The following is an 18,049-nucleotide window of genomic DNA, read 5'->3' as shown; positions in this document are numbered from 1 at the left end:
AAACAAGGCCCACTTTTATGGGTTTAATACAGTAACTTTTAAGCAAAATGGTACTCTGTTATCGAAGCATGTTTCTTTCCTTTTTGTGAAAAATGTTCAGTTGAGGACAGGAAGAAGAAAAAGAAAACCTCTTCATACAAAATATTTAGCACAAATTTGCTGTTGTTAGAACCATCATCGCATAGGTCAGTCTGGAAAATAACTCGAGTCAGCAGAAAAGTCCATCCCTCTACCAAGTAGAACATCTGATTTAATCAGTGTGCAAACTACCCTCATTCACAAGAGGCTCTGGAATGCTGGTGCAAATAAATCAGTCTGTTCCCCAACATTTCAGCATTTGCTTCATGATTGATAGGCACAATAACTCCAGGTAAAGCATAATTTCCAAAGCAGATAGTTGAATGGGAAACAGGAGACTTTCTTTGTTAGCATTGGTCTGCCTAACAGAGCCAGTCCAAAAAACCTTATTGGCAGGAAAGGACACGCAAGTTAAAGATTGACACTAGAAAGCAAATATCCTCATACTAAAACTAAAGCAAGGCCTGCAGCATAGCTTCTTGCAAAGGCAATTTATCTACAGAGAATGGCAGTTCATCCACTAGTCTGTCTTTTCCTTCAACTTCCCTTCATTTACTCTTGCTTCCCTTTCTCCCATATTTCATCTACTATCAACAAAATTCTCAAGGCTCTTTAAATAGATGAAAATGCCAAGACAGAAACATTTGATAAATGTTTTGATGTGTTTTCCAGGGCAACAAAGATTGGCACATGGCCCTTCTGATTAGTTCAAGGGAAATTATCTCTTGTTAATATCTTAATCAAAAAAGAAAAGGAGAGTTTGGTGGTTTTTCTTGTGTCTCCACTGCTCAAGTGATGAGAAAGACAATTAGGAAATCCACTTGGACAGGTCTGGAAAGGCTAGTGCAGAAACTCAGTTTTAAAGATTAGCTAAATTTATATGACAATTGCTGTGCCTTTCTTTTGCTAAAATGTCATCACTTAAGTGTAGCCTGACACTGAGAAGGCATTCCAAGACAGAACTTATAATTGGGAAAGTCTCCAGATATGCTATTGGATAGTTTGGTAACTAGAAACAGAAATCTGGGAGCAAGCAGTTTAAGTATCAGCTCCACTACTTAGTAACTGTCTAACTCTGGGCAAATCACTAACTATCCTTAATTTCCAATCTCCATATTTTTTAAAATGGGAATATTAGTAATACCTCCTTCATAGGGTTGCCAAGATTAAGATTAAATAGGTTTAAGTCTGTTATCCAGCGTGAGTTGATTTTTGTGAGAGGTGAAAGGTGTGGGTCCTGCTTTAGCCTTCTACAAGTGGCTATCCAGTTTTCCCAGCACCATTTATTGAAAAGGGATTCTTTTCCCCAGCATATGTTTTTGTCTGCTTTGTCAAAGATTAGATGGCTATATGAGGATGGTTTTATATCAGGATTCTCAGATCTGTTCCACTGGTCAATATTCCTATTTTTGTGCCAATACAAGATTGTTTTAATTACTACAGCTTTGTAGTATAGTTTTATATCTGGGATATTAATACCTCCCATTTTGTTTTTGTTGCCTAGAATCGCTCTTGATATTCAGGGTCTTCTTTGGTTCCATACGAAGCGTAAAATTATTTTTTCTGTATCTGTGAAGAATGCTGATGGAATTTTAATAGGTATTGCATTGAATCTGTAGATTAGTTTGAGTAGTATAGACATTTTAATGATGTTGAGTCTGCCAATCCACGAGCATGGTATGGATTTCCATCTGTTTACATCCTCTGCTATTTCCTTCCTCAGTGTTCCATAGTTCTCCCTGTAGAGGTCTTTTACCTCCTTGGTATAGCAGCACAATTCATAATTACAAGGCTGTGGAAACAGCCCAAGTGCCCATCAATCCAAGAATGGATTAATAAAATGTGGTGTATGTATACCATGGAGTACTATTCAGCTTTAAGAAACAATGGGATATAGCACATTTTATATTTTCCTGGTTAGAGCTGGAACCCATACTACTAAGTGAAATATCCCAAGAATGGAAAAACAAGCACCACATATACTCACTAGCAAACTGGTATTAACTGAGCAGCACCTAAGTGGACACATAGGTGCTACAGTAATAGGGTATTGGGCAGGGGGGAGGGGGGCGGGTATATACATACATAATGAGTGAGATGTGCACCATCTGGGGGATGGTCATGCTGGAGACTCGGACTTGTTGGGGTGGGGGGGAAGGGCATTTATTGAAACCTTAAAATCTGTACCCCCATAATATGCCGAAATTAAAAAAAGATTAAATAGGATAGTGTATAAAGCCTTCAGTACAATACCTGGCTCCAGTAAATACTCAATCCATGGAAGCTACATATGTTCTATCTCTATGAAAGCTGCTCTTCAGCTCCATGTTGTGAACTGTGTTCAGAACCTTCAGCTTTTTCCTTATTTCTCTGGCCTCTGATGCTCTTTTATTTGAAGTCATACCCCTCTTCTGCTGTCCAGACCAGTAGCCCAGCCTCACCTGGGAACTTGTTAAAAATGCAGATTAATGAGATTCATACCAGACTTAATGACTCATGAACTCTGGATGTTGGTATCAGAGATCTGTTTTAACAAGGCCTCCAGGGGATGCTGATGCACATTCACGTTTGGGAACCACTGAAATAAGACTGTCACCCATCAAACCACTACTTCAGTCAGTCTTCCCTGGTTGATAATAAGACAGGCTGGAGGCAGAAAGGCATATCATTGCATTGAGATAATCATCAACAACCTAGAATTGTTATATACTGTTCTGTTACCTGTTAGCAGTAAGATTTTAAATAACTCACTTCATTTTTCTGAGCTTCAGTTTCTGCCCTATCAAATGGATATGCATCCTGTTCTGCTATGGTGTAATAGGTGTGTTTTTACCACAAAAGACCCTATCAATCTCCTGTACCTTTGCTCTTGACATTGTAACTTTCCTCCCAACATAGTCCATGCTCTTTGAAAGGAAAAAAAAGAAGAATAAACAAGACAAGGAAAAGAAAGGGAAGTGCAGCCAGTTTAACAGCCAGACATTCAAATCTAGCAGCTGCCTAAAAGATTGAAACCCAACAGTGTTCTGCATGCTGAAGATATTACTCTAATATATTTCCTGAGCCCTAATTTGGGTTATGAAAATTTTTATTACAAATGAAATGCCTTTAATTCTTGTGCTGCCCTTCCTATACTGTATTATAGAGTTATTGAGACCTTTAAATGAGATGAATTTATATCTCAGGTAGGAACCTCTGGGTCTCAAAAAACAGGAAACCCAACTCATTCTAGTTTAAGAAAGACAGAAGGAGAGAAGGATTCTGATCATTAGCCCTTTATTGAATGTATAGGATGTGAATATTCTTTCTCAGTATGTAGGTTGTCTATTCACTCTGTTAATTGTTTCCTTGGCTGTGCAGAAACTCTTTAATTTAATCAGGTCCACATTATTTATTTTTAGTGTTGCTGTGATTGCCATTGGGTGATATCTAGAAGAGTTTTTCCAACATTTTCTTCTAGAATTCTTATGGTTTCATGTCTTAGGTTTAATTCTGTTATCAATCTTGAATTAATTTTTGTGAGTGGTGAAAGATACTGATCCTGTTTCAATCTTCTCCATGTGGCTATCCAATTTTCCCGGCACCATTTATTGAATAGGGATTCTTTTCCCCAGTGTATATTGTTGTCTGCTTTGCCAAAGCTCACATGGCAATATATGGATGGTTTTATATCTGGGTTCTCTGTTCTGTTCCATTGGTCTGTGTCTCTATTTTTGTGCCAATACCCTGCTGTTATGGTTACTATTGACTTGCAGTGTGGCTTAAAATCTGATAAGGGGATGCCTCCAGATTTGTTCCTTTTGCTTAAGATTGCTTTGGCTATTCAGGCTCTTTTCTGGTTCCAGACAAAGAGTAGAATTACTTTTCCTAGATCTGTGAAAAATGATGTTGATATTTTGATGGAGATTGTATCAAATCTGTAAGTCACTTTGCGTAGTATGGACATTTTAACAATGTTGATTCTACCAATGCATGAGCATAATATGTTTTTCCATTTGTTTACATCATCTGCAAATTATTTTTTCAGTGATTGGTAGTTCTCTTTGTAGAGATCTTTTACCTCCTTGGTTAAATATATCCCTAGGTATTTTATTTTCTTTGCAGCTATTGTGAAAGACAGGAGAGAGAAAGGTGGGGAATTAGGAAGGACGGGAAGGAAGAAGAAGAGGAGCAAGAGGAGGGGGAGGGAAGGAGGGAAAGAGAAAGAAGAGGGAGGAAAGGAATAAAGAAAGGAAGAAGGAATATATTGTTTTGCTTAGCGTCAGCAAGTCTGGCATGTTCAGATACAGAGACAGGTGGCATCAGTTCATGAACTCTCTTTTTGGCTCCTTTCCAACTTAGGATCTCCTCATATAGTTGAAACATCTCAGCAGATTCTGTAGATTTGGGGACACTTCTAGCTGCAAATCCAGTGGAAAAGTTTGAGAGTCTTCACTCTGGTCTGCCTGTCTGAATGCTTACGGCATGCTGTTGTCTCAGAAAAGGCAATGTGCCCATCACTGAGCCAATCATGGTGTCAGGATGGCTCTGATTGGCTTACACCCACACCAGAGGCATAGAAACTGAGAGTGAGGAAGTGTGGTTTCCCAGACAGAAATTGGAATAACTGGTGCCTTGATGAGTAGCCAAAGCACAGATGTCTACTCTTCTTACTTGGAAGTGCTGCAGTTAACTTGACTTTTCAACAGCTCTCACTTATAGTGACAGATCTAACTCCAGATGTTCTTATCCACCCCTCATTAAAAAAAATTTTGCAAGCCTTCTGATGGATGACTACCCCACCCATGTGCTGAGAGAGCCTTCTTTTGTGACTGCTGCAGAGCTTGTCTGAGCAGCCACTGTGCCTCAACATGGCAACATGAAAAGAAATCTGATTCTGATTCCTTCTCTGCCACCTATTCACTATGTGATCTTGTGTCAGTGTTTTCTTAAACTCTTTGTGCTTTATTTTCCAAACATGAGATCAGGGAGTGCTACCGTGATAACTGAAAGGTCACTATGGAAAATGCTCAGTCCTGGCTTCTAGTTACTACTCAAGAAGTTTCCTTCTCTGGTGTAATAATGAGACATCTGTTATGGAAATGGCAGTGTGAGAAGTGTAGTTTCCAGGTTTCAGGGGCTGGAGTATGCTGCTCTAGAAATAGACCTGTATAAACAGAGGCAGAAGCCTTAGAGCAGGGAAGGAATTCAAGACATGGCCCCATGAAGTTCCAGTCTTTAGACTGGTGGTGCAAAACTAAATCCATCTTATCAATGACTCATGAAGAGGTGCAGTGAGTTTCTAAGGGTAGCAAAATTAATTTCATAAATCAGAATTTATTTGTTAAGCACCCACTATGCGCCAGGTCCCATGCCAAATGCTTAAGGATACAATGATGGATGAGATAGACCTTGTGTCCTCATCGAGAAGTGTAGTCTGGTGGAGAACACAGATAGAAAGTGAATGATTATAATTGCTGTGGCCAGCATTATACTGGAATATCAAAGTGTCATCAGCAAAGGCAAGCCAGGTGCTCCCTGTTCCGCCACATCAGCACTGGATATGTCTCTTTGTTTGGTCCTGGCCTTTGGGCTCTGTTTCTCTCTGTGGTTAGGAGGTTGTTGGTGGGCTGTCTGTGAACCTGGGATGCGTAGTAAGGTCTGTGAAACCAGTGCTCCTTCTCCACCTTATGAAATGAAAGGCAGCTTCTATTTATCTCGCTTGAGCACTTGGAAATAACTCAGTCTAAACTTATTATATTTAATACATTTACTTAAGTACCATAACAAAAATGTATAGTATTTATTATGTACTAAGCATTGTTCTCAGCACTTTACGGAAGCCACTAATCAAAGCAAAATTAAAATATCTGATGCATTTCAAAGTTCTGGTTTGTTAACCAGGCCATGGAATTTTAAAAAATGACAAAGCCTGGTATGGTGGCACATAACTGTAGTCCCAGCTACTTGGAAGACTGAGGCAGGAGGATCACTTGAGCCCAGGAGTTTGAGGCTACACTGAGCTATGATTGCACCTATGAATAGCCACTGGCCTCTAGCCTGGGCAACATGGTGGGATGCCCATCTCTAAAAAGTAAAAATTTTAAAGAATATATAAATAAATTACACTAGAAAATCAAATTTATTAATTTATTGAATGTTGCATTTTTGTAACAAGATCAGGTATGATTTTTTGAGTGCTTACTATGTACCAAACTGGGCTAAGTGCTTTGCATGTGCTGTGTTATTTAATCCTCTCAAACAATCCCAGGAAACTGGTATTGGCATTTTTCCCACTTTAAGTATAGGAAAACTTGAGTTCAGAGAGGCTGAACGATTTGCCCAAGGTCTCAAAGCTGGTGAGTGGCTCAGCCCAGAATCAAAACCTGATTGAGTCCAGAATCAGAACGTGGAAACACTACACAATGTGTTCCCTGCTACAGAGAACAGACACAGTTCCAGGTGTTGATGAAGCCACCATTCCACACTCCCAAATGAAAGCTCAAGTCTTGGTGATCCCAAGAATGGGGCAAATGGACACTGTGCTGTGGCATCACGGGAGGGATTAAGCTAATTTTTGAGCAGGAGAGTGAAGAAGGTTGGCATATATGGAAGGCTTCATAGAAACTATGGAAAAGTGGTGGAGCAAACTGATCCTTCAAAGAAGGACATGATGGGGTGATTGGAGCAGTATCTTACAGCCTCACCCTGATGTGCAACCTAATGAACTATAACCTTCATGTATCTGTTAATCAAGTGAAATTAAAGTATAAATAAAGATGGTTATAAACTTTATCCCTCACCGCTTCACAGATCCATGGTTATGGATAGGAATTTTCTGGAAAACAATGCTATTTTTCTTCTTCAGGTTAATTTATTCCTGGACTATTAAGCCTTAATTAAGTCTATTCAAGCAATCATATTTTAAGGTTGAAGGATTCTAAGGACATGAGAGATTATCAAGGAGTGCAGCACTTCGTAAGTTGATATAGGTGTCCAATATACCTCACCCACCACTGCCCTCCCACTTTTTTATGTGTTTCTATCAAGACTATACTAGAGCCAGGGTCTCTAGTAGGGTGGAGGTGATTGGTTTCACCTACAGAAAGCTCATTACCCATATCTATACACTGCAAGGGCAACATACTTATTTTTCTTTTAGGCATAATTATTTATTGTTTTTTGCCATGTCACTGCAGTACATAAATATCCTACTTCATTTATAGCGTGTCATAACAACTTTGCATTGTGCTTTAGTCTCCCTAGTTTTCATGTTTTATTTCAGTTAATCTTCTCAAATCCTATTCTTTGACCCCAATACAGTTGAAGAAACCTAGATTCAGAGGAATTAAGCAATTTTTTCATGTCAAAAATAACAGGTGGAAGAGTCATAACTACAATATTTTGTCTCCTACCTCAATATTTTTTTTCTGGAGACTGTGACTATCACGAGGACCCAGCAGCAATTCTGTCTTCCTCATGACTCTGTGTAATAGTGGTCACAGTGCCAGACACACAGTGGGGGTCCAATCAATGTTTTAAAAATATATGAATGAAAAAATAAGTAAATGATAAGGCTTCAGGAACTATCTAATCCAACTATTGAATTTTCAGTAACAAAATAGAAACCCACTAAGATTAAATGAATTATCTAAGGATAATTTGTTTTAAACTTAGAACAAGTTTCCCTTCATAATAATTAGTCCATTGCTGCCGATAGTTTTTAGTATGGTTGTTACTATTGTTTTACATTTTTATGTCAGCCAGTCCTGATGTCAGCTCATAATTGTTCTTGCAATTTCTCATCAGAAAAAGAAATATTCTGGTAGTTAGAGAAGGGGAAACTCCTTAACAATATCATGCATAGTGGCCCCAAAATTTCCCTAAAAATCTGTTTTCTAGGTGGTGAAAGGAAGAGTGAACTCAGAGAAGAATAGAAAATAAGCATGCTAGTGAAATAACGGGAACAATAGGTTTCCCATTTCCATTGGCTTCACTTTCCTTGAGTGTTAGAAAGGCCCCACTCTCCCCCAATGGACTCAAGGTTCGAATTCCAGCTCTACCACATAGTAACTGTGTGACTTTGGGAAACTTGATGAATGCCTCCAACTGTAACCTCCTGCCTTTTTGCAGGGTGGTTGTGAGCATTCAGTGAAACAGTTGCAGCAAAGGGCTGGCATATAGCAGGAGCCTTTGAACATTCCTTTCTTTCCCTAGGATGAGGAAAGCCATCAGTAAAGGCATTGCCTGGCCCTATCTTGACAGATTTATTTCCCCATTTATTTAGTTTTCTTTCCAAATCTTAAACTTTTGAAATTAATTTTATTAATATATTTGGTTAGTATTTCCACTAAGCAAAATGGTACAAAACCAAACATACAGAAAGTGTGATCAGTGGGCAGAGATTAATTGGCCAATTATTATGTCCTGGTGTATTTTATAGCTTCTATTGCTCAAAAGGTTATAGATTTGAATTTGTAATACAGGGCCATTAAACCACATTTGAAAGCTAATTGTTAATATACAACCTTAGCAACATTTTTTTTGCCTTTTGCATAATTCATGAAGCTCAGAGCATTGTATCTTCCAATTAAGCATGTGGTTATGTATCTTAATTCCATGTATTATCAGTGCCTGTCATTGACCATTGGTTTCTTATAATTTCAGAAATGTTACTGGAAATTAGTATATCCTGATTCTCCACCAAAATAAATGTACTTTGTTATTAAGAATAACTTGTTGTGGCTAGGTTTTGCTCTCTGTAGCAATTGAGGCCTCTTAAAAATAAAGCACACAAGTCTCCCCTTCTTAATGCAAGAAAGACATTATATAATAATGTAATATTTGGGAATCATGATGTCAGTGTTCATCTTTTAATTTTAGATTTGCAAGCAGAAATCATCCAAGAGAGATGATTTGACTATCCGTACAGCCACTTAATTGTAGTCTTGAGACTCAGACTTCAAGTGAGCACAGTGAACTCCAGACATTCTCTTTTCTGCTCTAACCTTGCCCCTTCCCTTCCCTCTTTTCAGTCCATCCTCCACTCACACCTCCATCACCCAAAGTCTATCCAGCTGTTAGACTCGTCTTCCTTCATATTATAGAATTCTTTTGTGTTTTGGAAAGTCATATGTACCCTCTGATTTATATTCTTCAAAACTATTCCTTAAGCCTGTTTATATTGACATTGCAAATTTAAGGTGACATATCATAACTATGGGTGTTAGGAATCATCAATTAAATGAAATTGTACAAAAAAGTGCCTGGCATATATAGCAAGTACTTGATAGTTACCCACTATTTTTAGTTCTAGTTTTGTTATTAATTCATCTATAACTAGGCTACCATGATAAACACAATTCAGTGATTAATTCCTAACACTATGCCATACTTAGTACAGTTTAATTTTTTTATGTGTGCATATCAAGACTATACTTTTTTTAAAAGAGTGTCATGCCTTCAATTTCCTGCCTGCCCTAAGTAGAAATAACGAAAACTATACTAGCAACAGTCTATTATATAATTGCATCATTAGAGCAATCCTTTAGGGTTGGAGTCTTATATCATTTCATAGAAAGGGAAACTGAACCTCAAATAGCTTACAGCAGCAGAGCCACATTTCAGACTCAGGTGATGCAATCAGAAAGCCACTTTCTCTTTACCACTGGTATAAATACTACCCTCAGTGCCTATCGTAGTGTGTTGCATAGCTCAAATAAAGCCTCATTGTTTTGACTGTTTTGATCCTTCTCCTTTGCAGATGGACCCCCATGAGAACATCTTACTGAGCACTCTCGAGATAAAAAATGAAATGGCCACGTCTGAGGCTGTGATGGGACTTGGAGACCCCAGGAGCACAATGCTGGCTTACGATGCCTCCAGCATTCAGTACCGGAAAGCCGGATTGCCCAGGCACAGTTTTGGCAGGAATGCCCTGGAACGACACGTGGCACAAAAGAAAAGTCGCCTGAGGAGACGTGCTTCCCAACTGAAAATCACCATCCCCGACTTGACTGATGTGAATGCCATAGATCGGTGGTCCCGCATATTCTTCCCAGTGGTTTTTTCCTTCTTCAACATCGTCTATTGGCTTTACTATGTGAACTAAAACATAGCCTCCCCTGGGAAGCAAAGACTAGATCCCTCCTCAAACCAGTTGTACAGCCTGATGTAGGACTTGGAAAACACATCAATTCAGGACAAAAGTGATGCTAAAATACCTTAGTTGCTGGCCTATCCTGTGGTCCATTTCATACCATTTGGGTTGCTTCTGCTAAGTAATGAATACACTAAGGTCCTTGTGGTTTTCCAGAGAAAGTGCAAGTGATTTGTACACATGCTGGCAAGACTCAGTCTGAGTGTTCTACTTTACCTGTTTAGCTTGCAGCCTACTCAGAGAGGAATTACTTAGAAGATATTCTTGGGAGGCTCAATAGCATTGTCAGTCATTTCCCTGAGAAGTGGTCATATCTAGATATCCATCTTCATTTCTACGATTGGCATGCTGCTGAGATGGCACTGTGCTTATGAACATCATCTACAGTGCCATGCAAGCACGTCACTTGAAGATGGTCTATGCCTGTCTTATGAAGGTGATAATGGTGTCATGGGAAGATGATTCCCACTGGATTCTAGAAGATTCTCATTTAGTTGGAGCAGGATAAGGGAGAGTCAAGACAGAGACTCAGGAAACCAATTTGCCCAGTCTCTTTGCTTTTTAGCACAGGGAATCACCTACGCTGTCTTTCATTTTAGCATTTAGAGACTAGAAGACTTCTGAACATTATCATTCATGGTGGCCAAAGAAATTTTCGCTAAAAAGCTATTTCCTAAGTGATTAAAATAAGAGTTAACAACACAGAGCAGAGTAGAAAATCCAGAAATGCCTGTTGGAACAAAATTAAAGCAAGCAGGCAAGCAAGCATAACCCTTATCAGCCCACACAGCATCTGGTCTCTACATCCTATGTCCCGTGGCAAAGGGTAGAGCAAGAGGAATTTTTTTTCAACCTCACAAGCTTTTGACAGTATACCTAAAGAGGTTTTTATCATTTATCTAATCAAAAGATAACCATGAAATAGAAAAGTTGGGGAAATTAGAAGCATCTTAGATGTACAGATTACATTGGTAGTCATTCGAATATACAAATACAAAACATAAAGTTAAACAAGCAGGTTGTTTATCTCAGACGTCAACTGCTTCTGCGGCACATCCTTATAAGTTTACTTCTGAATTTAACAGGGTATTTCAAAAGAAAGATGGGTTCATCACTTTAAGGAATTAATGGTCCACTCGAGCTTGTCTTCCTTCCAAAATTCTGATTATATTCTTAGGAGACTGACAAAGTAAGGTTTTGGAGAGATTGAGTGAACAGTATTTTCTTATGTGCAATGAAATTCACTGTTGTATTTTTCAAGGCAAAAAATACTTCAGAAAGTATGGGCACAAGAAGAGGTAATTTTGGGATTTATTGGGTGTGATTCTTTAAGGGTGCTTTTGTTGTATATGTTGCAATCTGCCTAATCAAGGAAAATATGAAAAACAGTGGAAAATAAGATAACAACAAAGTCACATTAACATGATGAACGTTATGAGCCTGAGTTGATATTGCAGAAAAATATATAACTGATAATCAGGCAGGCACAATGTGTTATTTTAATTCTATTTTTAAATTACGTCATTGTGCTTCTTTCTATACTAATTGGACATACGCTTTCATCTGCTGGACAGGAAAGAGAATAAGCTAGTGTATTCTATTTCAATCAATGTGAGGTGCATATTTTGCTTTTCTTATAGAAAATAATGAATTGCTAAATTTTCCTCAAAGCTTAATTTGATTGAACTTTTTCTTGGACAATAACTTTGCTATGGTCTATTTTGAAAACAAAACAAAGCAGAAAACCCTCTTCTTTTTAGAATAACATCCCTAATTGTGCATAGCAGCCAGTATCTGTCTATGGATAAAAATGTGTATTTGTGATTCAGCAGCTTGGAATGTGATAGAACACTGTTGCCCTGCGTCTCAGCTGTCAGAGAACAACAGCAACAACAAAAGTTCATCATTCAGCTTTCTGAATTTGGCCCAGTATGGGGTGGTATTTTTTTCCCCACCATCTAGGGAACTCTGGCCCTTATATTTTGATTACATACTTGAACACCTCTGAGTATAATCTTTGAGCAGAATCTGACACAGGTTCTTCCAATAAGCTCGGAGTAGAGACTCCTCATGTGTCTCCAGGGACACACTTACTCCTAGGCAGTCGTTTTGGGGCATCACACTAATAAAGTGCCTGCTCCTTGTCACCAGGGGATAAAGTTTGAGTGGAAAATATCAGGAAGGAGGATACCAATAACTCAGGGGCACAACTTTAAAATGCCATTCTGGAAAGGCTTTTCTAGAGACAACTCAGAGCCCAAGTCTAGAAGTGGGCTCTTATGTGCAATTACTCTAAAAGCCATAAAAAAAAAAAATCCTTGACATTGTCATTTATAGTTACAGCAGAATTTTGGATGTCTGGGGAAGTCAACAGAGCAATCTAGATCAAAGCGGAGAGAAGGATCTTCACAGCGTGAGCCTCAGAAGCATATGACCAGGAATTCATGTCTGCTCTCAGTGATACAAGAAACTAGGCAAAGGAGGAAAGAGGGGACCTTGGAACCCATGCCCTAGAGTGAAAACCACACATTGGCACTCAGTAACCACACAAGTAGAAACAACTGACTCATCCTGTCAAGAAATAACAGTAGATGTAGAATTTGTTCTTAAACTATATGTTTCCTCTAGTTGAATTGGAAGGCGGTCATCAGACAGAGAGAAGGGTGCTAGACTAATAATAAGTCTTGGGAGACCCGTTAGCTTGATATCCAGTGGCTAAACTGAAGGACCACAATGGTGTGTTTCAGCAATTCTGATGTGGTATTACTATCAGTTTATACATATGTATAGTTTTCTTTCGATTACAAAACAGTCAGATAGCCAGCAATTAAGGTGTTTTTCCATCTTTGTGAAATTCGTAGACAAATTCTGACTCAAAAATACACAGTCTACATGAATTCTTTGATCTCAATCTGTATATATATATATTGTACATGACTGCTAGTAGGTATGAAATGCACTTCAGAATTGAAAACTCATGCAACATAAGGAATGTTACAATTCTTTCTACTTCAAATTTAATAACAGGGGAAAAGACTCAAGCAGTGCCATCTAGACCTTTTCTCTTCTCATTTCTTCAAAAGCAGTGCTAAGTAAAATAATAAATAATAATAATAACAATAAAAGTGGTTTATGAACCAAAAGACTTTACATTCTAGCATTAGGAACACACACAAAAATTTGTCAGCTTACAAAAGCACAACACATAGAGAAAGTGGTAGAATGCATAATGGGGAAAAGAATCACATTTATTTTAAGCAAGACCTGCATTAAATTGGCAACAAAGACAACTTCCATTTTCTGTAGGTAATTGTGTTCCAGTTTTATGATGAAATTCACATGCAGCAACAAAAACAGCAAAACAACATCAACAAAAAACATGTCTTACAACATATCTAGATGTATATATGTGTATATACAGATTCATGTAAACATACATACATATATATGCATTCATATGTTGGAAAACAAAAGGAATAAGCTAATATGTTTTATTTCCTTCATTAAACCAGTGTATGAGTATTATTAATTTGGCAGCCAACAATCAACATTGAAATAAATAATACAGGGTACTGAGCATTTCTCTATCAGCAGATCAATGCCTACAGTTCTTATGAACCATTGCACAGTTTGACCCCACCATAGTACTGTACCTCAGAACATCACAAATGAAGTAGTTGTCACATTGCTTGTCTAATTGCTCTCTTTTTCAAGGAAACAAATAACATTCTCCATTGGTGATATAAAAACAAAAATGTCTTAAGAAAATGGAAAATGATAAAAATTCCTTCTAGGAGGAGGAAAAAAAAAAAAAAAAGAAACCCCCATCACGTTGGTTAGGGCAAAATACTTACAACTGTAGCAATCATACCATTTTGCTAAGTGTACAGAATATATGTAATGTGAGCAACCATAACTTTCACCAAGCGTGTGTAAATATTAAAACAGATTTCTTAAATATTTTTAACTTCTAATTTGTATTTTATGGTAAGGCAATGTGAAAATTCTGTTTATGGCTTAAGTTGTTGTGTTATAATATGTAAATAATTAAACATGGTGTAAATGAATAGTCAGTAGATACAAATAATTGTTTAGTTTTTTTTTCTTCTTAATTCTTATTTATTTTTTACTAAGTATGGTTACTGCAGTGCCCCAGCAGAGTAATTTAAACACCCTTTTGCATAAATGGTTTGGGAATCCCAGACAGAAGGGTTTCAATTTGCTATCACACACACACAGTCACACACAGTCATACACACACACACACACACACACACACACAATCATCTTTGCCTCACCTGCTCACTCACTCTCACTGGCTCCCCCTCTATGGGAAACACTGTAGTGTTTGTGTAGTCAATGTAACAACCAAGAGACAGCCTTAGAAATGGCAATTGGGAAAAGCAAAAATGAAATAAAGGGTTTTTTTTTATATGCCAGAGTTCAAGAAACCAAAGTTTGCAACTTAACTCTCGATTCTCAAAGAGTGAGAGTTTGTATAGATGGCACTACAGGAAATAAAAATGTTTATTCATACCAGCTCCAGAAACATGTTACACACAATACATTCTACAAGCTTTTTTTAATAATAGCATTTTGTCTTTAGATAGTATTGTTCCTTTTAACCAAAGATTCCAGAATTATTAAAAAAACAAAAAAGGAAAGAAAAAAGGAAAAAAGAGGGAAAGTGGAGGGGGGGAAAGGACATTGCTTCACACCAAAGGTTTACAAAACATTTTCCAAATGCACTAGGGAGATGGGGAAAAGTAGTAGAGAGTGAAAAAAATACAAATTAAGATACTGCCCTAAAGAAATCATTTTTAAAAAGTAGCACTCTTATGAGAGCTGTTAGGAGTTTTATTTTTTTCAGAAATTGAAGTCGAACATTTCTGTAGATACATGCAAACTTCTTATATCAAATTTTAATTTGCTTTGAGAAGTGTTTCTTTTGTGATAAATATAAATATAATCCAAAATGATGAAAAATAAAACTTTATGTTCTTTGAGTTCCAAAGTCAAATGTCACTTCTCTGTCACATGTCCTCTAATCTGATGCCCATGTGTGTGTCCTTGCACTATTTGAAGCAAGTGGACAATTCATTAGCTTGTATCTTTTTTTTTTTCTTTTTGGTTCAACGATTTGCCTTCAACCATGATCATTTTAAACGTAATTAATTCAAACAAAGTTGCCTATAATTTAAATTCCATAACATTTTTAACTTTTCTTTGCATGGGTGTTTAAATATTTCTGTTATGAATATTGTCCCTGCACAGTTCTAAATCGTCCTTTTATAAAATGTGATATTCTAGTTTGTTCACAATGTAGTGATTATCAGCCTTACTAATTACCTTGTAGCCTTTCTTAATATGCACATAATGCACATTTTCCAATGGCTAGAAAATGCAAAACACAAGTGGATATCATTGCATCTATTTTCATGTCTTTCTAAAAACAGGACTACTAAAATCTCTGGGATACATGAGACAGTAAAAAAAATGAGGATTATAAATGAATAGCACATAAGAATTATTTTCTTGAATTTAAACTTATTGCAGCCAGTTTCAGCATGTAAATACATAATAATGTTGACTAGTGTGTAATTCTTGAACTAAGAAATATAAATAAAAATAAAAAGTAGTGTGTGTGGTTTCATTGTGTTCAGAATATTTAACTTTTGAACTATTAGTATGAGTTATATTGCAGAATGATGGCTTTTGTAAAAACCAAAGAAATTCTTGGGAACTTGGGACCTACTATCAGGCAAAGTTGAGTTTGAACTCTGATTTGCCACTTATTAAGGCTATGATTGTGTAGCTGCTAAACCCACCTGGCTCTCAGTTTTCTTATCGATAAAGCAAAGACATGATTATACCTTTCTCATTTGGTAATTGTAAAAATGAAATTAAATAGCATGTAAGAAGGCCTTAACACAGTACAAGGTATATGGTAAGTGGTCTATAAATAGTAGATTCTACTGTTGTTTTTAATTACCATCATTCTAGAAGATTCAGCATACATCTCACAAATGCTATTACCATATCCAAAATGTCAGAAATTAGTTAATGTTCTCTTCATTTAGATATTTTATATTAATGATAATTAAGAATCTGGTTTCAGTCATGAAAACATATGATAAACATTAGATGTTTATTTAAGACTCCACATATATCTGCTGAAGACATTGTGCTGATCACTTCACAAATGATCTTCCTTTAACTCTTACTGTATTCCTCAAAGTAGAAGAAACTCAAGCTCTGGAAGTATAAGTACTTTACTATTGAGAATGGAAAAGCCTGGATTTCTACCCATGCTGGACTCACCCACAAATCCTTGAAACTTCTTTTTACCTTATCATTAAAAGTGGGAGAGTAGGCTTCTCCAATGCTAACTCATTTGGGAGAAAAATTTGTTGAGTGCCTGCCATCTACCAGAGCTCATGGTAATATTGGGAAAACAGAGGTGAGCACACAAAGTCCTTGCCCACTTGGATTATGTGGCACCTCTCAAAGGCACAGGGAACTCTTCTGAGTCCACTGAATTACTTGGCAGCAAGCCTATTGTCTTTCACCCTTGGTGACTTAGGAATGTTCCAACAGCACTTTGGTAGATTCTGTTAACCTGAGACAGGTAGCCTTTCAGAATACAATTGTTCAATAAAGTCACAAATTAAAGGGAGTTATAGCCACCCAGGAGTAAATGCTGCCAAAAAGACCCACCTCCAGGATGGTTAAAAGCTAGTTATCAGCTTACATTGTAAATTGTATAATGTAGGAATGTGAGATACCTATATTTGCACTTGACCTCCCTCATGCTAAGTGTCAGCATTTCTCTTCAGCGAAGAGATCACATGTAAACTCAAAGGCACATGCTCACATAACTGGTGGTGGTGTGTTTTGGTGTGTGTGTGTGTGTGTGTGTGTGTGTGTGTGTGTGGCACACAAGCCCATGTAGGTGTGGGGGAAGGTGAGAGGTCCAAGAGAATGTGGATGGGGTTCCTGGTCTACTACTTACCTTGAGAAGGGAAAGTTTCCAAATATTGTCCCCTAAAAGAGCTGGTCAATTGATGTTGGGAAAATTCCCCCACACATATTCCAACAATTATAATTTCCTAAAGAGGATCCTACAGATCAGTGGTCCCCAACATTTTTGGCACCAGAGACCAGTTTTCACAAAAGACAATTTTTCCCTGGATGGAGGATTGGGGGAATCAGGGGTGGGGGGGTGATGGGGAGTGGCTGTAAACACAGATGAAGCTTCACTAGCTTACCATTCACCTCCTGCTGTGCAGCCTGGTTCCTAACAGGCCAAGGACCAGGACCAGTCCACAGCCTGGGGCCTGGGGACCACAACTTTAGATATCCTTACTCTCTTCTGAAACTTGTTCTAATTGTGAAATATCCCATGGTATCTTTCATGTGGAATATTTCTCTGAGCCATGAAATTCCCCTCCCAGAATAATACCAGTTTAATGGGGAAAATTCTCCAGGATGACAATGGGCATGGCCAGTTCATATTCTATGATTACCTAAAGCAGGAAGCAGCAAAATAGTGTAACACATTCATGTTCACTAAAATCTCTGTGACAGAGCATTGGCCAAATGTGCAAGCCCTTCCCTGCCCCCTACACCACAACATCACCCTACCATGTGCACTGGAACCAAGGAACAATTTTGGGATCACAAGTCCTGGGACAATTAGTCGTCTTATCAATGTATTGATTTGTGCATGTTCTAGTTGTTTCTCCTCTCTCGTTTCAAATAGCTAGCTAGGTCATTCGAGTTTATTTATGTATTTGTTTTTGTACTTCCAAGATTTTAATTGGGAAGAAAGGA

The 18,049-nt window shown here is 37.7% G+C and overlaps 1 protein-coding gene across 3 annotated transcripts in view; it reads left to right on the top strand.

Moving 5' to 3' along the window:
- Positions 1-15,854, top strand: part of GABRB2 (gamma-aminobutyric acid type A receptor subunit beta2) — a 242,058-nt gene extending 226,204 nt beyond the window's left edge. For all 3 annotated transcript variants that reach the window (XM_020283723.2, XM_012740678.3, XM_020283724.2), the window contains one exon: positions 9,821-15,854. In XM_020283723.2, the coding sequence (XP_020139312.1) occupies positions 9,821-10,168 (348 nt within the window). In that variant the 3' untranslated portion in view covers positions 10,169-15,854. The remainder of the gene's footprint in view (positions 1-9,820) is intronic.
- Positions 15,855-18,049: the final 2,195 nt, after the last annotated feature.

This window comes from Microcebus murinus, chromosome 21 (assembly GCF_040939455.1).
Source record: "Microcebus murinus isolate Inina chromosome 21, M.murinus_Inina_mat1.0, whole genome shotgun sequence".
Lineage (NCBI taxonomy): Eukaryota > Metazoa > Chordata > Mammalia > Primates > Cheirogaleidae > Microcebus > Microcebus murinus.
The sequence above is the reverse complement of the archived record's forward strand: the minus strand, read 5'-3'. Positions and strand labels throughout refer to the sequence as shown.